The following is a 21079-nucleotide window of genomic DNA, read 5'->3' on the forward strand; positions in this document are numbered from 1 at the left end:
CAGCTTTAACTGTTATGATGAAGAGGGAAGTTCACCAGGTTCTCCATATATACAAATGACACCAGCTCCTCCCCTATGTTCCAGCCTGTCCTCAGAGGCTCATCTGCTAAGAACATAAGAAGAGCCCTGCTGGATCAGACCGAGGGTCCATCTAGTCCAGCACTCGGTTCACACAGAGGCCAACCAGCTTCCAACCAGGGACCAACAAAGCAGAACTTGGTGGAACAGCACCCTCCCACCCATGTTCCCCAGCAACTGGTGCACCCAGGCTTACAGGCACAGGAGCAGAGCCAATAAAAAGACAGCAGCACTGCAGAAAAGGAACCCAGAAATTCCCCCAGTATTTTTAAAATTGCCTCTGTAGTTTCTCCTCTCCCAGTTTTTGCTCTAGTCTTTTCCCCTTCCTTCCTTCCTTCCTGGAACAGTGCTTGCTACAGCAGGCAGGGAAGCTGGGGCTGGGGAAAACCAGGCAAGAAGCAGCAAGTGCTGCTTCCTCTCCTGATTCAGCAGCACCTGTAAAGGTAACGAGGGAATTTCCGGCAGCCCTGTTGGGACAGCCAATATACCCTGGGCCTGGGAAATAACCAGGCTCTTGATTCCACAAGTGCACCCTGATCCAGAAGATTATAAATCCTGGTACGCAAGGACTAACAAACACTTCTCCGTGATTCTGCCAAGGTTGCTAGCCTCCACTACGGCCCTGCTGGAAGAACTACTCCTCCAGTCAAAATGCAGTGTGCCCTGCTGCTTTAGCTGGAATCCTCTCAGCACCAATACTGGGCACTGTGGACCGGACCGGACCAGATCTTGCTTCCATGCAGGCAACAGCAGGTCCTAACTTCAACAGCAACCTACTGCCCATGTTCCCCAGCAACTGGTGTACACTGCTGCAGTCCTAAGTGTTTTTACTTTGAAGCAGGGCTTGTGGAATTCTTTGGGATGCTGTGCCCTAGGAGCCTTGGGGGGGGGGGATCTACACTACTGCTTTTAAAGCGCTTTGAAAACGTTTTGAAACCTGTATATGCAGTGTGTCCTGGGCCCCAACAGTTGTCAAAACTGTTATAAAGCGCTTCAAAGCAGTAGTGTAGATCCCCCCTTGGTTTTAGATTGCAGCTATATACAGGCACTGTCCTCTGCATGCTCACCTGGAAGTTGTGCACACTTACTCCGAGGAAAGCCCCATTGAACTTGGTGGGACTTGCTTCCAAGTAAAGAAGCAAAGGATTGCCCTCCACATCTCCCTTCAGATTCAAGCAAGGATTCTCCGATAGCGTTGGCTATTATGGTTTTGCCTACCCAGGAATGTTTGGCTTCTTTTCTCCATTTCCTGATGGCATTTGCTTCGCAGAGCAGATGCCACGACACACGCTTTGGCTCAGCATCACCTCCGGAGGAAACCTTTCCCAGGAACCGCCCCCTTTTTCCTTACTTTCCGCAAGCCATGTGGTGCTGCTCGGACATCCCCAGCCCAAGGATCAGGCTGCAGTACGTCTCGGCAAGGTGCTTTTTCGTCACCGCTAACTTAATCTGGTTCTCCTTCATTTCTTTCTTTTCCAGGACACTGGGCTTCCTGTGGAACAAAAAAAGCAGAAAGGGAAGCCATGAAATGTCAAGGAAGCTGGTCTATGTGACGTGTTCCCAATCTTCTTATCATGGTCAGGAGATCAGGGATATTTACATCTTCACCAGGAATTTCCGGTTCAAATAAAAGAAAGCAATGGGAAGATTCTATCATAAAATCATAGGGTGGGGATGGCACACCCCAGATTGCCTAGCAAGGTTCCAGTCATTCAAAGCGCACTGTCATTAATAGAATTAAGTGATACAATAGGATGTTGGAGGTTGTAAACATAAACAAGGAGCAGGAAGGAGGGAGCAAAGTGAATGCCTCCAGAGAGGTCAACAGGAGAAGGAGGAAACTTTAATGCTAACATTTCCAAACACTCTGGTTTAAAACATCAACAGGGTCTGCACAAACACAAAACAACAAAAAAGGAGAATTGGAACATGGCACATAGTTAAACTATGGACTTCACTATCAAAACATAGCGCAAGACACGGAATAATAGGCTCACGTTACAGGAAGCCAGATTCTGGCTGGACATCAGGAAAAACTTCCTGACTGTTAGAGCAGTACGACAGTGGAACCAATGACCTAGGGAGGTGGTCGGCTCTCCCACACTGGAAGCCTTCAAGAGGCACCTGGACGATCATCTGTCAGGGATGCTTTGAGGTGGATTCCTGCATTGAGCAGGGGGCTGGACGGATCCAGCGTGGCTCTTGTGTTATGATGGTCACCAATTCAGATAGTTTCAAAGGGGATTCGAGAAATTCATGGAGGGGAAGGCTATTACCGTATTTCTTCAATTCTAAGACGCACTTTTTTCCCATATAAACATCTCTAAAAACGTCTTAGAATCGCGGGTGCGTTTGTTATTTCTTAGAATCAAAGGTTTTTTCTGTTGTTGGTACTGAAATTAGTGTGCGTCGTACAATCGATGCTCTCTTAGAATCGAAGAAATACGGTAATAAGGCTATTAGTCATGATGGCTTTATATTACTTCCAGTAGCAGAGGCAGGAAGCCTCCGTATACCAGCTGCTAGGGCACTCAAGTAGGAAGGTACTATTCCACTCATGTCCTACTTGTGGGCTTCTGACAGGCAGGGGATTGGGCACTGTGTGAACAGAATGCTGGACTAGATAGGAAATCCTTTGAGCTGGCCCAGCAGGGCTCTTCTTACGTTCTTAACCATTCCTGGCATAAAGCACACCTGCCAATTTAAATAAGGCCAATTTATGACTGAATTCCACGTGCAAAACTTCTTATTCTCTCAGTGTTTTAACAGTCTATAAACTAATTTTAACTTTGCTGTTTTAAATTTGCATTTTAAATTTGTATTTTTGCATTGCTGCTGTTTTTATCTTGGTTGTGCTTTTATATTGTATTTTATATTATGGTTTTATACTGTTGTTTTGTTTTGAATTGTCTGAATTTTGTAAACCGCCCAGAGAGCTTCGACTATTGGGCGGTATAGAAATGCAATAAATAAATAAATAAATAAAACTGCAGTCTTCACGATCTCATGAACCGAAGGCCAACCCCCACCCCTCTGACATCTCTGGGAAGTTGCCTAACCAGAGTTATTTGCCCAGTTTTGCACATGGAACAAGGAAGCAGATATGTAGAGCCAGAGCGTCATCAGATGGAGGGGGGGATAGCATTTCCTTAGCGTTGTGCCCCCCCCACTTCTGTCCCACGATACTTCCTCTTCCATCACACAGGGGAAGAAAGAGGAGGTAAACAATGACCACGTGGCCCATTCAGTAGCCGTTTTTATCACACTGCTTTTCCCGCACACAGCAGGAAATGGGGGGACATTCAGGGCATGTCTACACCATCCATTTATCCCGGGGTCGTCTCTAGGTTGTCCCTGTGTGTCCAAATGATGCACAGGGGATCCTGGGGTCAACAGGGGACAACCAGAGGCTTTCCCTGGGATAACTGAAACTGGGGATGTCTTGGTTTTCCCATGGTCCCAAGACAACTCAGAGGACCGCTGCTGGTGCGAGCTCCTGGGTCCTCAAATGGGCACAGAGCTGCTCTGGGTGGTTTCATGCCCATGGGGGTGGGGTGGAGGCAGCAATTTCGCCATCCCTGTGATGACAGGGGGTTGGGTACAGAGTTTGGCGGGGTGGGGGGTGTTACTTAACTTTTCCTGTAGATTGGGGCTGTACAACCAGGCTCCTCTTCTGGAAAAAAAATGGCACCCGCAACATCTCTCTTCCCTTCTGGGACATTGCACGGCTGTATATACACTGGGTGAGGATCGCGGAAGCAAATAAGTCCATGATCCTCCCCCTCCCTCCCGTTTCACCCTTAGGGGCAGAAAGGGCCCTCTGTTCAAAAAAATAAAAATCAGATTTAAAGGGGTATGTTTTGTAACGGAAAGAAGGCAAGAAGGAACGGGAAGCGGACGTTGTCGTCAAAAGGACCTGCGAACATCGGTAAGTGGGGAGTAACGAGCTGGCAATAAAACGCTCATCTGTTGACACTCCCAGATTCTGGATTCAGATGGCTTTGGGGGGGGGGAGAAAGAGGATCGTGCCAATTAAGGGAGGAAGAGGAGGAGGGTTCTATCTGTTTTTTCAAGGCTGTTAGGGACCAGGAGATGCAGAAGTAACCTCAAACAGCTGTGAAGGAAGGTAGGAGGGGCAGGTCTGACCTGGAAACACTAAGAGGCGTTGACTTGTGCCTTCTCACAGAGGAAGACGCCAGAAACGCCTGAGGGAAGAATGAGCTCAGGAGGGAATGCAAGGATGCAGAAGGCATGGGGTGGAGTCCGAGAAGGTTGTGTGGGACTTCAAAGGTGCCCTGCGTCAAGAAGCAACTCCAGAATGGGGTCACCAGTCAGAGGAGTGAACAACACTGCAATTGAAAAGTCCCTGGAATTTGTTAACCATCCCCGAACCACACGGACTGGCCTGATACTGTGTCAGGCCACTGGTCCATGTAGGCCAATAATGTTCACTTTGCTTCGGGGCTGTAGCTCAAGGGTAGAGCACCTCCTCTGCATGCAGAAGGTCCCAGGTTCAGTCCCCTGCATCTCTAGATAGGCCTAGGAACGAATCCTGCTTGAAGCCCTGGCGTGTTGCTGCCAGTCAGTGCCAACAATATTGGGCTAGAAGGACCAGTGGCCTGACTCAGTATAAGGCAGCTTCCTATGTGCTGGATCCAACCCTCACACAACAGGATCCCTTGAAAACCCAGCGCATCGTGGCTAAGAGCGAAAAGCTTACACGGCCACAGCCGCAGCAGGTTATCGGAGGCGGAAAACTTGCAGCATCCTGTATTACATGAACTGCATGCGGAGCAAATGATCAGTGAGTGGGGTTTGGGGGTTTTTTGGTGGGGGTGTGTTCCCTTTTTTCATTCCTGCACAAATGCGCAGGTACGGGAGCCTGTAACTGCGCATCTGTGCATAAAATGTCACGTTTTTAATAGAATAATGTCAGGGGCAAAGACCAATGTGGGCCAATTGAGCACCACCGTCTGACTACTGGGAAATCTGCTTGTCCTCTTCTCTGGCTGCTGAGGACATTTTCCCCACACTTTAGTTTCAAGCCTATCTTTTCAGGCTAGGAACTCTGCACGAAGCCCTTTAAACTCAGTTGACCCTGGTTCGACAGCCATGGCTTACTCCCAAAGAAAAGATCAGGGGTCTGGAAACAAAGCCCTATGAAGAGAGACTAAAAGAACTGGGCACGTTTAGCTTGGAGAAGAGAAGATGGAGGGGAGACATGATAGCACTCTTCAAAGACTTAAAAGGTTGTCCCACAGAGGAGGGCCAGGATCTCTTCTTGATCCTCCCAGAGTGCAGGACGTGGAATAACGGGCTCAAGTTAAAGGAAGCCAGATTCCAGCTGGACATCAGGAAAAACTTCCTGACTTATAGAGCAGTATGACAATGGAATCAGTTACCTAGAGAGGTTGTGGGCTCTCCCACACTAGAGGCCTTCAAGAGGCAGCTGGACAACCCTCTGTCAGGGATGCTTTAGGGTGGATTCCTGCATTGAGCAGGGGGTTGGACTCGATGGCCTTGTAGGCCCCTTCCAACTCTGCTATTCTATGTTTCTATGATTCTATAATGCTGGGAATTTCAGTTTGGGTTAGAAGTTTTTGGTCAGAGACTCCTAGTCCTTACATAGGACAGTTTCCCAGGGTTCCGGTGTCGGCGACATGACCTTTGAAATAGGAAAGGAACTTGTTTACATTTGCAATGTAGAGGTGTCCTTCGGGTGCTGGATTTGAACCCCCAAACCAACTTTTGAATGTGTTTGGCACTGTGGAATGCAACAGGCGAGTGAGATGACACAAGAGTGGTGCATTCAGGGCTACCTGACCTGAGAATTGTTAGCCATTGTGGCCAGCCCGGCTTTGATAGCAGAAGGCTCCAGCACGGCATGGCGCAGACCAGACCAGACCAGGAGCAACTGTGAATACAAAGCCTCGAGAAGGACAGTTACCACAGCACCAGTGCTGGGACCTGATCCTTTCATCATAGTTATAGGAGACACGCATTAAACCATTTTTACTTACCCCATAAAAGATTTGGGTTTCATCTCCAGGGTTATTTTTTCCAAATAAAAAGAGATATAATACAGCAAAGCCATGAGGAAATCATCCAGCTGATTGCACCTAGTTTAAAAGGTTTTTAAAAAACCACACAATGTCACACATGTAAACATCACAACGGAACTATTATGACAGGTAGGCAGGGCTCATCTTTTGTCAAATCCTGCCCATTGTGCAACGGTGCCAGGATTCTAGGCTCTACTTATTGTTGCTTTCTCCACCTTCATTCACATAAATAATGGATATTAATTACATTAGTTTAATTACTGACCATAATTTTGGCAGTGATCCAACAAGTCCCAAGTGTGAGCCTAAAGCATTTCTAAATCACACGACACAGTTTCTGAAATGGCTGCACTTGCTTCCTGTCCACTCCTAGATCCAGCAAAACACCATGTCCATACCTTCAAAGCTCTTCATGGTCTTGCCCATCCCACCCTCCTCATTGAGTGTCATCAGAAGGGAGGGGGGTAAATCGCGCTTCTCCGCCCCCACTCCTGTCCCACGATACTTCCTCTTTCTTCCTGGAGAAGAAAGAAGAAGTAAACAAAGACCATGTGGCCCATTCAGGGACTGTTTTTATCGCGCTGCTTTTCCTGCACACAGCAGAAAAATGCGGCACATTCTGTCTCTAAAAAAAAAGTCAGATTAAAAGGAATCCATTTTGTGACGGCAAGAACGAGCGGGGCCATGCTGGAGGCAGATGGTGGTGTCTAAAGGACGCACGGAAAACTGAGTGAGCAGTAGCGAGCGTACAATAAAACGCTCGTCTGATGAACCCGGGTATCTCATAGAATCATAGAGTTGGAAGGGGCCTATAAGGCCATCGAGTCCAACCGCCTGCTCAATGCAGGAATCCACCTTAAAGCATCCCTGACAGACAGCTGCCTCTTGAAGGCCTCTATACTCTTTTATCCCAATACATCCCCGGCCGTAATCTTTGCTCCTCCAACAACACCATTCTCTGCTTCCCAAATGCCCCTTGTCCTCTGCTCCATATGCTTGGAACTGCGTTCCCCGAACACCAGCAAGATGGCCGCCTTCCTTCCTTCCTCCTTCAATACCTCCCCTCAAACCACGTTTTCCATGAAACCTTTGGCACAACCCCTTTATGCTGATGTCCTTCTGCGACTCAGTCTAAGTGCCACTGAAAGAATGCAGATGGCTTCTCCATCCACTGCTACGCCCACTTCCCTCCCTGGCCTCTGTGGTTTCCACTGCGTCGAAATTTAGACTGTAGGCTCCTTGGGGCCGGGCCCTGCTCTCTTTTACTCTGTGAAGCACCATTCACGTGGGTGGCGCGCAGTGTAAGCAAACGAAACAGACATGCAGGTACAAAAAAGGATGCCACAGGGAAGACGGTCAACAACTATTTTGCACTGCCACAGAAATCAGGACTTGAAATAACGGGTATAAGTTACAGCTACCTAGATTTCGATTAATATCAGGAAAAACTTCCTGACAGTAAGGGCAACTAAAATTATTAAGGGGCTGGAGCATCTCCCCATAGAGGTGTGCAAAATTATGCATGGTATGGAGAATACGGATAGGGAGACATTTTTACCAAGGAGGAGGTAATTTCATAAGATGGGTGCCACCACGGAGAAGGCCTGCTTCCTAGTTGCTGCAAGATGGCAATCTGCAGGTCATGGTAGAACTGTCAAGACTTTCTCCAATGATCTTGACGATCACACCGGTCTGCATTGGGGCAGGCAATCTGCCAGATAACCTGGTCCCAAGCTCTGCAGGGCTTTATATGTCAACAGCAAGATCTTGTACTTGGCTTGGTAGCTACCAGGTAGCCAGTGCATGTGTACCGTAGGTATATTATCCCAGTAATCATCACAACAGCCCTGCAAGGTACATCAGTATCCTGTTGCAGCTGTCTGTGGTGATCACTTGCCTCAGGCCACCCAGTGAGCAGGGCCGGTGCTACCATAGAGGCCACTCAGGCGGCTGCCTAGAGCGCCAAGCTAAGAGGGGCGCAGGGCACAGTGCAGCACTCACGCGCTTTGGCTGTGAGACGCCCAGCCCAAGGATTCAGCTGGGCCTGGGTGGGCAAGATGGCGCCCTGCGCCCGCCCAGCTGAAGTGAAGCCAGGGACACTGAGGTGGGGGTGGGGCGGCTCCACGTTCGGACTTCTGGAACGTGCCTGGAAGAGAGAAAGAGAGAGAATGTATGGGTGAATGGGGTGCATGGGGTCTTTGAGTAAATGCATGTGTTCATGCGTGTGTTTGTTTGGAGTGGGTGATGCTGAGTGTGTGCCTGCGTGCGTGCGAGTTGAGGGGGATGATTTGGAGGTGATATTCCTATTAAATAATGCATTTTAGACCCATAGACGTTCCTTTCCAATTTGTTTGCTATAATTGGCATGACGTATTTCTTGCACTTTAAAATAAATTTAGCAGTTTCAAGTTTTGTGCTTCTTACTTTTTCCAGTAAACATCTGTTCTTAAAAATCAAAATTGGCATTTTGGGGGGTGGGGGGTGGGATGGGGTGAAAGTAGCTCACCTTGCCTAGGGCGCAAAATAGTCTGGCACCGGCCCTGCCAGTGAGTTCATACGACTTATAGACTTACGGTTTCTTCAACTGAGTGACAGCCCCAGTAGAAGCTCCTTGATACTAAAAACAGGATACCAAGACACAGCTACATATAGTTCACAAGAATGCTTGCCTGGTATTAGGGTAGCTGGGATTTCTGCCACTTTTCCTATCATGGGATTGCATTTGCCAAAGAATCCTCTCACGACTCAGGTCACGATGGCAGTGAAAAGAAGGTTTAACCACCCTATGTTAATGTTTCACTGCTTGTTTTACAAGGTACTGTTTTAAAAAAAGACACCAAAGCATCCGAATGTAAAATAGAAATGCCAAACTATATACCTCATAACTATGGAGAAAGAAGCAATGTGAAACGAATCATCTTCGTGTGCTAGGAACAAAGCAGCATCTGAAACAACGTAAGCAAAGGAAAATGTGTATTTAAAAATGTGGCAGATTCCCTTCCTGTCCAGCCCTACCAGGTCTCTGCAACAAATCTAAACTACTATTTACACAAATTGGTTTATACGGCAACATTTTTATCCCAACCCTCTTCCAAGAAGCTCAGGATGTTCCATCCATTTTATCTCTCCAAGACCTGTGAAGTAAGCTGAGAAGTCATTACTGGCTTTGAGTGGCCGAATCGCACAGGGGGAAATTGTGTTTGCTTACCGTCGCTTCTCTGCCCGTGCGTTTGTCCTTCACTACTTCCTCTTTGGAAAGAGGAAGTAAACAATGTGCACGTGGCCCATTCAGGGGGCTGTTTTGATCCTGCTGCTTCTCCTGTACACAGCAGGAGATAGCGGCAACTTCCGTCTTTAAAAATACGTCTGACTTACTGGGGTGGGGTTTTTTGTGGCGCAAAGAAGGGGCAAGAGGCGGGAGGGAGGCAGACAACATAATGAGCAACCTGCGAAAATCCATGAGTGCCCAGTAAGTAGGGTGACCATATGGAAAAGAGGACAGGGCTCCTATTTCTTTAACAGTTGTAGAGAAAAGGGAATTTCAGCAGGTGTCATTTGGATGCATGCAGCACCTGGTGAAATTCCCTCTTCATCACAACTGTTAAACCTGCAGGAGCCCTGTCCTCTTTTGTATCTGGTCACTCTAAGGGGGGCTTAGAGGGTCTTTCTGAGAGGGCCTTTTTGGAGGTGGCACACAGGCTGTTGAGTTCCTTCCTCCAAAAAAGCTCACCTGATACCTATTGGCTCTAGGCACTTTGTTTTCCAAGGCCTTTTTGGCCTGTCTCTGCTTTAAGCCGTTCTTTGTCTGGGCTGGTTTAAAATTCTTCACAGTCATTTAAAACAATACTGTGTGAAATGATATGAAAGTATTCTACATGTGGATGCAGGCAGCAGAAGAAAAGAGAATGGGATATATGACAAAGAGTAAAAGGCAGCCCCTGAGTCATTTTAATCTGGTCTTGTATATTCCTGCCAAATCTGTATTTTTTTATCCTGCTAAGAAAGCACAAATGAGAGGCGATGGTTTGGGTTGAAATGCCTCTCCAAAAACTTAGTTACTGGCAGGAAGAGCTTTAAGTTTTGGGGTGACCATATGGAAAGGAGGACTAGGCTCCTGTATCTTTATCAGTTGTGATGAAGAGGGGATTTTCAGCAGGTGTCACTTGTATGCATGCAGCACCAATGGAAATTCCCTCTTCATCACAACAGTTAAAGCTGCAGGAGCCCTGCCCCCTTTTGTGTCTGGTCACTCTAGTATAACTCCTGCAGCTTTAACTGTTGTGGTGAAGAGGGAATTTCACCAGGTGCTGCATGAAATTTCCTCTTCAATAAAACTGTTAAAAGGAGCCCTGTCCTCTTTTTTATATGGTCACCCTACCAGTAACAAGCAGGCAATAAAACGCTCGCCTGATGGAGCTCTCTGTTGGACTACCAGGAAAAGGGTTTACTGCGAGAAAAACCTGCTGACAATTAACTATTCAAAAACCAAAGTGGTAGTTTTTGCCAGGAGGAAGGTAAGATTCCCCTGGTCCATGGGGGGAAACAGAATCAACCAAATTGACGCATATAAATACCTGGGCATATGGTTTCATGAAGCTCAAAACTGGAGGGCACATGGCAAACACACCAAGAGTAAAGCTGAACAAACTATTGGTGCGTTATCCCGATTCTTCTATGCGAAAGGTGGGAAATATCTACCGGCAGCCATCCAGGTTTACAAAGCTAAAATAGTGTCTCAGACTCTATTTGGAGCTCCAATATGGTTCCCACACTTCAAAAGTTCTCTTGAAGGAGTGCAACATCTCTACCTCAGGCTTATATTTGAAGTCCCTAGATGTGTTTCTGGTGCTGCCCTCAACTTGGAGGCTGGACTAAGTACACTTAAATGCCAAGCTTGGATATTCACCATACACTACTGGCTCCGCTGTCACCTAATGCTCACCCCCAACTCCTTGGTTACCAAAGTCCTGTTAGAACCCTCCGAATCTCACTGGTCTAGGGCAGTGGTGCAAAAAGTAACCTCAATAGGGCTATCCCCTTTTTTCCTGCTATCTCTGGACTTGGACAGCGCTAAACAGATCACCAAACAGAGACTACTGGATATAGACCACCAAGAGCTCCGGGGAACTGCCTGGGGACCATGTTCCCCCCAATCATTGGGTCTCCCAGTCCCTTCTTGCAAAGACGGAATGCCATACCTGGGTTGGTTAACCATTCCCAAATACAGGAAAGCATTCACCCTAGCAAGATTTAACGTCCTCCCCTCCAAGTTGCTGGAGGGCAGATATAAGAAAATTCCATCCAAAAACAGATACTGCCCATGTAATAACATCGAGGTGGAATCCATTTTGCATGTGCTCTTCCATTGCAATTTTTACCAACAGGCAAGAAAAGACCTATTATGTCCTATTATGCAACGTCTCCCTGGACGATCCCCTGAGTCACTCCTGATTAGTCTACTTCAGGGCTCCAGTAAATCTACCACTGAGCAGGTGGCCAAATTCCTGAATTTGGCCATCCGCACCAGATCGCTTATGGATGTTGATTGCGTTTAAATCCACAGATTAGCAATTTTATTATCTATATATCCCTCCCTTTTTCACTATGCTAGGCCCCAATAACCCAATTCTGTTCCCTTTTCAGAAACCAACAAATAACCATCTAGTATCTTTAGTGATTTTGTAACACTCCTTCTTTTTATCCCTACTCTGTATTGTTTTATATAATGGTGTATCTTCTTGTTTTATATTGGTCTGTTGACTGTAAATAAAGGAATACAATACAGGAAAAGGGTTTAAGGGAGGGAATTAAAAAATCATTAAAAAATCAAGGGATGACCCAATCTGATTCAAATTTGGCATGCTGAAAGCCCTCCTTAAGAGCTATAACTGTTCCAATTTGATCTCTTTATCTTTAAAAATGAGGGCACTGTTGGCAAGGAGAATGCAGTTTCCACATTTCTTTTAAGGTGAAAATGCCTGCTGGAGAAAAGGCATGCTCCTCTCCCCCTCTTGAAAACATGCCCACAGAACATCGGATTGAAAACGATGGATGAAAATACACGTTGAGGATAGCGCATTGTCCTTTTGATTTACTGGAAGAACCAGACTTTCCCCACGCCAAAAAATAGCACTAAGGGGGGGGGGGGGGAGTGAGGTCAGGGCAGGACATGGACGACGTCATCTGAGTCCTTTGCACACAACCCACGTTGACAGCAGTCTATAAAGCTGGTGTGATGGAGCCCTTAGTCACCCAGTGAGCTTTATCACTGAGTGGGCTATTTGAACCCAGCCTCCCCAGTCCAGCTGGGCACACTGTCCCCGCCTTTCCTAAGCTGGTACCCGCTGACTGTGTTGAAATAAAATTCCCATTACTCCCTGCCAGCATGGGGAAGGCTGTCACCCAATACACCATACTGGCTCTTTTCATAGAATCATAGAATCATAGAATAGCAGAGTTGGAAGGGTCCTACAAGGCCATCTAGTCCAACCCCCTGCTCAATGCAGGAATCCACCCCTTTGTGACTGGACCTTCTGTTTCTGATATGTTTTGAAAGAAAGGAAATCCATTTTTGTTTTAATTACTTAAACGTTATTGTGGGTTTTTTTAAAAAAAAATATCTCAGTGAAAAAACATTTCCTAACGAATACCCACCCACCCAGATCCCAATCATTCCCAAGTTGTGGGAGAGGGTAGAGAGAAAGGAAAAGAAAATGTGGCAATCATAAATACACTTACTAGGAATAAATCCCACTGAATTTTGTTGGACTTACTTCCAAATTAGACATTATTAGGATTGCCCTGCAAGAATGTCATGTAAATTAAGAGTAAGGAAAAGAGCCTCTAAAACTTCAACAAAAAGCAAAGGTAGTGGTGTTGGCCAGAAGAAAAATTCCAAAATGTGTATTAACATAATATCTTTATTAGGTCAACTCAAGGTCAAAAAGGCACGACAATAGAAAAAGCAGGTTCGGTTGGGGTGGGGAGAGGAGAGGAGAGGAGAAAAAAGTCTGATGTTGAAATCATGAAGTCTGCATGGTCAGAGTCTCAAGATGAAATGTGGGAAGTAGCTACAGACAGTCACATTGGGCTGTGATTGTTTCAGGTTGCACCTGAGACTGCTGGGACAAAGAATCAAACGAACAATGGATGATCTGCCATTTTTGAACATGTAAAACCCAGCTATGACCTTCTCCTCTTTCCACCACCCCATCTAATTTTTGTAATTATCTTCCCTGGTGAAGAGATCCGGAGAGCTCAAACACTTGCACTTGTCTTGGGATCTTGAATTGGCCTAATAAAGGTGTTTCACTAATATACATTTTGCAATTTTCCTTACACTGAGAAAAGGTAGGGGAGGTCTTGCTTACTCTCACCTTGATAATAGCATGCGTTCCCCCGGGAATTCAGGGAAAGACTAACACCGGAGAGACCCTGTTGGCTGGGGAATGCTTTGAGTTGCAGGACATTGTTCTGTCTGAACATGAATAGGATTGTGCCCTAAATAAAACACTCAGAAAGTCCCAGGGTGGGCACAGTGTCAACTACACAATGCTTTATGCTGAAACTGCAGAGGAAAAAAAAGTAGGGAACTTACCCCAATTCTTTTCTCCGGAGCAAGGTGAGGACGCCAGGCAGTGCCTGGTGGAAGGTGACTTGCGATTGGTTGCCTTACACGAGGATGAAGGCAGGGACGGCTCCGGTCCCGTATGGCTGCCCAGAAACCTGGTGCTCCCTCCTCAATGTTGGGATTACCCTACGCTATCCCCGGCAAGGATCTACACTACTGCTTTAAATCGGTTGATAACAGTAGTGACAACTGTTGGGGCCCAGGTCACACACCATATACAGTTTTCAAACCGTTTTCAAATTACCATATCCTGCTTGGTGTAGATCTGGCTCAGGAGAGTGAAAGCGTGGGGTTTCCAAGGGACGCGGCACCAAGTTACTGATAAAAAACACTTGCAGGAAATCAAGGGATTTTGGGGTGTGTGAAAGAACTCGTGAGGTTCATTCTGGCACCAATCACCAATTCCTGAGCATGTGTTCTGAGGACCCTGTTCCTTAATTCTTAACCTACGTCTGCCTGCCTGAACCACTGTTTTGCATCTGGCTCCAGTTGATGTACTTCAAAGTTTTGGTAAAATTAAGAGTATATTCTGCAAGCCTGAATTCTGCCCAACCCTATTCTATGCTATCCTTTTACGATTCTTTAATATGTTGGATGCAGGCCATTTAGACCATGTAAACTAGAATTGTGGATTCAGAAGAATTCTAAATCAGAAACCTGAAACAATTCCAGGTGTGCCCGATCATTCTAGGTTGCGTGAAACTACTCTTTCATTCAATGCAAATGCACGCACTTACATTTAACATCTTCTAGAGTAATCAGTTCATTCTGCCCTCGCTTCACTGGTCGAGATGTTTTGTCTTCCCGGGCAGAGGGCCGTAAAGCAAATATATCTCGAAATATACTAGGTCTACACATAAGATTGGGAAGAAAAAGTGCATATGTTACATTCCTTTAGACACAGAAAATGAGAAAATTCTGAGTAATCCCAACTACACAGAAAAGAAAGACTACAACCAAAGTGATTTTTTTCCTTGACAGGTTGAAGAGGACCTGTTTGCAAAAGGCAGTGAAGAAAATTCTTGGTCAGTTTTTAGAACTTCCTTCAAACCCTGTGTGTGTAAATCTTGCTCAGCATAGACAACCAACTATGGACCAGTTCTCTCATCGTTTGTGGGTCCGGATGCCTCCAAAGCACAAATGATAGATGGTGGGAAAGACATTATTGGACACGGGTAGAAAAAAGGGACAGTTTGAAGCCAGGAGACATTATTAGAGCTTCATTCCACGTACCTGTTTCCCTCGAATTATCCCCTACAGCACTAAGCTGTTGTTGTTGTTGTTGTTGCTAGCTAAATCACACCCCGAGCGGCAGCACTCCTAAGATCCTTTGCATACCAGGAAATGGGTTTAAGGGGCGAAATGTAAAAAATCATTTTAAAAAAAATGGATGACCCAATCCAATTCAAATTTGGTATACTTAAAGCTCTCCTTAATATCTATTACTGTGCCAATTTTGATGTCTTTATCTTTAAAACTTACGCAGATGTAAGCATTTGTTTAATTTTTCTTTAAACATATCAAATCCTGCTCCTGCGCCCCCAGTGGCCACTCAGAATACAACAAATTATTTGCTTGAAAACTAGTACCAAAATAGCTCGATTCTTTTCCCTTTACAGCACAGTTAAAGCAGGATGCATGGGAGTACTTCACAGTCAAATCAGATTATAAGCTGGAAAACTTTGGAGTCCTTTGCACGCAATTCGCAGCGATTGCACAGTATAACGCTGGTGTGATGAAGCTCATCGGCTGAGGGGCAGAGTTATAGGTTGCCCCTCCTCACCGTTTTGGGGCAACCCTTCCTCAGTGGACAAATCCCTCCCTCAGGTGCATAAAGGGGTGCACCACGGCAGAGGTTGTGCCTAGGGATGTCACTGGGCATGGCGTCACTCAGACAGGATGGGCAGTATGCATCCAACTCTGACAGCTGGGTAAGTTTGCTTGAAGGTTTTGCTGTATCAAACTAAGGGCTATTCCAACCCAACCCAAGCTGGGTCTGTTCACTCGTTAAAAATAAAAACAAGCAGCAGCATTGAAACATTCTTTTAGGTCTTTTATTGAGCACCCCAAAAATCAATGAAGTAGGCACTAAACAAAACCTTTCGAAGGAGGGCCTTCCACAATTCGGGAGGCCACCACGGAAAAGGCCTGCTCATATGTAGCAAACCACCAAGTCTCAGTATGTGGTGGTGCCCGGAGCCCAGTCTGATCTAGTCCCAATTTGAACCATTTCTCCAACTCCCTGATCCTTTTACACCAAGGGCAATTGGGATCTTGTACTTTGAGCTACGACCCCTCCCCGAAGGTACAGCCAATGTCCCTCAACCCCCACCAGGCTGGGCTCATTCAGGATTTGAACCCAGGATGTCTCACATCATAAGTTAAACTCATACGCCAAGACCCTAAGCCATGTTTGCGAAGGCGACGCTCTGATGGTTTTTAAACTGAATCACCTTTCCAACGTTTTGGATCCAGGCTCCTGGAAGTGAATGGCCTTGCCTTTCTTCGTCTTCTCCTTAAGTTCCTTAGATTCCTCCTTCAGCTGGGCACTGCAACATAAAAATGAGAGGGTTTTTTTTCTGTAACAGAAAATGCACTTGGGTAGTAGGCAATGCATAAAACTCCATGGTAAGCAGTTAAATTTCTAGGCAACTGAATAGGACCTTGCTTTTACTACCAAGTGAGAATGGCTCAGTTCAGACAACTCAATAACCACCGGTGGTTTTAGTAGTCAAATGTCAGTGGAAAGGTCAATAGTTGGTAATTGTGATGTCTGTTGGGCATCAGTTTTTTCCTCAAAATAACCACTGCAGAAACACAACTGGTTGTGGAGCTGACTAATCGCACAACCGGTGGTTATTGTATCGTCGGTCAGGCTCAGTGGACTTTTTCGACTGGTTGTCTTGACTATTTCGGCTGGCTACAGAGTTCCAGGGCAAGAGTGGCCAAAACTGAGCCGGCCACTCTGCTACAGCCGGCACAACTTGCAGGGGCTGCTGGGATAGCACCGGGAGGACTGAGGGAGGAGGGAGGGCAAGGAGAGGGGCGGGGGCTGTGTCAGTCAAATGCCGTGTTGACTATTAATCCACTCAAAGCGAACCTCAACTGCTCCACGGGGGAGTGGCACCATGTTGTGTGGGGAGTACCTGCAAAAAAACCAACTGTGAGTTGACTGTTCCCCCCACCGTTGACTAATGTGTTGTCCGAACGCAGCCAATGACTGCCTGGCCAATCTGAATCAGCCTTTCTCTGGCTACCTAGACACTTTTCTCTGGGGATAAAAACAGATCTAATATTGGAGGGTGGGGTGGGGGGAGAAACAACTGCAGACACAACACAGAGCAACACAAACCCAGTGCCAGCTTAGCAATCCATCTTGCCCCTTCCCAAAACGTCCTAGCTGAGCTATCTACCTTTTTCCCTTTTCAAAAGCACCACCTCAACATTCCTGAGTTTAACCATTTATTCTACCTTATTGATCTATAAATAAATAAAATGCACAACTGCTTCAGGGATTGGAGTGGGGGGGGGAATTCTTGGTGAGGGAGCTCAACCAATCAGGACTCCGCATAGCCAGCTTCTACTTCAGAAGTGTAGAACAGGTTTTCTTTTTTTGGCAGCGCTTGACCCTTGAGAGGAACGGGCATGTTTGGACTGATTGCAGATTGAGTAAGAAGACATTTTATTAGTTGCTTTCACATCCGAAAAGATTAGCATCAACAAGGAGCAGGCCCTTTTCAGTTGTCTCCCACCTTATACAGTAGAATATCACATCTCAAACACCCCATAATAATTTACTGAAACTGAGGATCCTGTTTACTGAGAAATACTGAGGATTCATCCAACTTCCATTGATTAGTTGGTTAGAATTATAGAATAGTAGAGTTGGAAGGGGCCTATAAGGCCATTGAGTCCAACAATGCAGGAATCCACCCTAAAGCATCCCTGACAGATGGTTGTCCAGCTGCCTCTTGAATGCCTCCAGTGTGGGAGAGACCACAACCTCCCTAGGTAACTGGTTCCATTGTCGTACTGCTCTAACAGTCAGGATGTTTTTTCCTGATGTCCAGCCGGAATCTGGCTTCCTGTAACTTGAGCCCGTTATTCCGTGTCCTGCACGCTGGCATGATCAAGAAGAGATCCTGGCTTTCCTCTGTGTGACAACCTTTCAAGTACTTCGTTGAATTGTTTTAGATGTCATTAGTTTTAGTGATTTTAATACTGTACTTTGCATTTAATGTTGTGACGCGCTTTGTAAATTAGATTATTGAATAGTGATATACCAACATGGTAAACAAATAAATAAGGGCACAATCCTATACATGTTTAAACAGAAAATAAAATATCCTACAACTCCCAGCATTCCCCAGCCAGCCATGGGAGTTGTAGAACTTTTTCAGTCAAAACATGCATAGGATTGTGCCATTAATAAACAAAACAGAAAATTAGAGAAGAAACAACAGACAGGCACATCAAATCCTTACCTTGAAAATTCAAGAGTTCTAGTGTCTTCTCTCCAGTACCACAAACCAGGGTTAACTGTTGTCAACTGCAAACATTTAAAATACACATATATTAATAAATTAACTTAAACCTATGCTTTTTATGTTAGTTTTGCAGCTAGAAATGCCAGTGAGTTTAGAAGCCTGTTCTGTTGACTATTTATGCATTTGGAAATATTTTTTCAGCCCCACTGCTAAGCCCAAAGTCTCTGAGCGGCTTACAAAGATCAATAATAAATTTATTTATTTATTTGTGGCATTTGTATACCACTGAATACAGTAAAAATCCCTCAGTGGTTTGCAATATTAAAATATAGTTACATGCAATATTAAAGCACAACGTTAAAACAACTGCAGTACAACTATTTAAGGAGGAGCAGCAAAATAAGGCAATCCCTCCCCTCAGTCTTACAACCTGAAAATCCAAGACCAAGTCTTGATAAACTCAATACCAAATGCTTCCTGAGGTCATAGAATCATAGAATAGCAGAGTTGGAAGGGGCCTACAAGGCCATCGAGTCCAACCCCCTGCTCAATGCAGGAATCCACCCTAAAGCATCCCTGTCCAGCTGCCTCTTGAATGCCTCTAGTGTGGGAGAGCCCACAACCTCCCTAGGTAGCTGATTCCATTGTCGCACTGCTCTAATAGTCAGGAAGTTTTTCCTGATGTCCAGCTGGAATCTGGCTTCCTTTAACTTGAGCCCGTTATTCCGTGTCCTGCACTCTGGGAGGATCGAGAAGAGATCCTGGCCCTCCTCTGTGTGACAACCTTTTAAGTATTTGAAGAGTGCTATCATGTCTCCCTTCAATCTTCTCTTCTCTAGGCTAAACATGCCCAGTTCTTTCAGTCTCTCTTCACAGGGCTTTGTTTCTAGACCTCTGATCATCCTGGTTGCCCTCTTCTGAACACGCTCCAGCTTGTCTGCGTCCTTCTTGAATTGTGGAGCCCAGAACTGGACACAATACTCTAGATGAGGCCTAACCAGGGCCGAATAGAGAGGAACCAGTACCTCCCGTGATTTGGAAGCTATACTTCTATTAATGCAGCCCAAAATAGCATTTGCCTTTCTTGCAGCCATATCGCACTGTTGGCTCATATTCAGCTTGTGATCTACAACAATTCCAAGAGCCTTCTCGTTTGTAGTATTGCTGAGCCAAGTGTCCCCCATCTTGTAACTGTGCCTTTGGTTTCTATTCCCTAAATGTAGAACTTGGCATTTATCCCTATTAAATTTCATTCTGTTGTTTTTAGCCCAGCACTCCAGTCTATCAAGATCACTTTGAAGTTTGTTTCTGTCTTCCAGGGTATTAGCTATCCCACCCAATTTTGTGTCATCTGCAAATTTGATCAGCGTTCCCTGCACCTCCTCATCCAAATCATTAATAAAAATGTTGAAGAGCACTGGGCCGAGGACTGAGCCCTGCGGCACCCCACTCGTTGCCTCTCCCCAGTTTGAGAAGGTTCCATTGATAAGTACTCTTTGAGTCCAATTCTGTAGCCAACTGTGGATCCACCTAATAGTTGTTCCATCTAGCCCACTTTTAGCTAGTTTGTTAATCAGAATGTCATGTGGTACTTTGTCAAAAGCTTTGCTGAAGTCAAGATATATGACATCCACAGCATTCCCACAGTCCACAAGGGAGGTTATCCTATCAAAAAATGAGATCAAATTAGTCTGACAGGATTTGTTCCTGACAAATCCATGTTGGCTTCTAGTAATCACTGCATTGATAGAGCATCCAATGCCTAACGGAGCACGCACAAAGCCAGGGCTGGCCCAACCACAGAGGTATAGCTCTACGGGCGCCTAGCTCTGCTATGTAAGTGCCTTGAAAAGAGAAAAAAAGAACACAGTACTACTGCCTGCACTTCTGGAGGAGATACGTCAACAGCATAGTATGAGTTGATATCCCCTGAATTCCAGGGCTCTGATCTCCGTTTACTGCTCCACGCATATTTCTTTTATGTGTTTGTTTGTTTTAAAAAAAATATTCCATTCCTTAGCTTTTTAAAAAAAGCCTCCTGGTTTACCAATCAACCAGTAAAAAAGGCAGTCCCTGCCCACAAGCTAAAAAGACACAACACACAAGGAAAATGGGATGGGGAGGGAAAAGGAAAAAAAATTAAGTAGATTTTCAGCTGGGGTGGTAGAATGCCCCTGCTTCTCCTTTGATCTCTGGGGCAGTAGGATGAGGCAGTCCAACTTGATTTGGCCCTGATCTCCCTAGCTGCTGCTTCTTTCCCATAGGGGAGTTGATGTCAGTTAACCCTGGCCTGGTGGGAGGAAAGAAGCCCAAACAGACCAAGCCCTGATGTTTAAAGTTGTAAAGGGACAGTAGTAAAATAATTGAAACATTAAAAAAAGAAAAGAAAATGAGGAAGTAATATAACATGATATAAAATAAAAACAATAAATCTTTCACTTTTGACTAAGCCAGTTTACCATTACACACACACTTGGAGATTTGTGGTTTATCCTAATGCTAGTTCGTTAAAACAAACCAAGACCAATATGGTTTAATTTCCAGGTGTTAGATCCAGACTTAGGCCACAGCTAGACCTAAGGTTTATCCTGGGATCATCCAGGGTCCGCCCCTGCCTGAGCACTGGATCCCCTGTGTGTCACCTAGATGAACAGGTTTGACCCCTAGACAATCCAGGGATAAACCTTAGGTCTAGCTATGGCCTTAGTCAATATCATACTTAGGCAGACCCACTAAATCCATAGGAGTTCAGTTAGACATGTCATTGCACTCATTTTGGCAACAGGTTAAAACTTCTGCTTGCCTGGACCTGTAAAGCTCAT

At 45.6% G+C, this 21079-nt stretch overlaps 1 protein-coding gene across 1 annotated transcript in view; it reads right to left on the bottom strand.

Moving 5' to 3' along the window:
• Positions 1-21079, bottom strand: part of PPP1R36 (protein phosphatase 1 regulatory subunit 36) — a 33921-nt gene that overhangs the window by 10702 nt on the left and 2140 nt on the right. Inside the window, exons 2-8 of the mRNA XM_063147665.1 lie at positions 18255-18319; positions 16224-16319; positions 14860-14871; positions 14508-14614; positions 9019-9085; positions 6099-6197; positions 1430-1570 (exon numbers count right to left, since the gene is read on the bottom strand). Coding sequence (XP_063003735.1) covers positions 1430-1570; positions 6099-6197; positions 9019-9085; positions 14508-14614; positions 14860-14871; positions 16224-16319; positions 18255-18319 — 587 coding nt within the window. The remainder of the gene's footprint in view (positions 1-1429; positions 1571-6098; positions 6198-9018; positions 9086-14507; positions 14615-14859; positions 14872-16223; positions 16320-18254; positions 18320-21079) is intronic.

Source organism: Elgaria multicarinata, chromosome 2, assembly GCF_023053635.1.
Source record: "Elgaria multicarinata webbii isolate HBS135686 ecotype San Diego chromosome 2, rElgMul1.1.pri, whole genome shotgun sequence".
Taxonomy (NCBI): domain Eukaryota; kingdom Metazoa; phylum Chordata; class Lepidosauria; order Squamata; family Anguidae; genus Elgaria; species Elgaria multicarinata.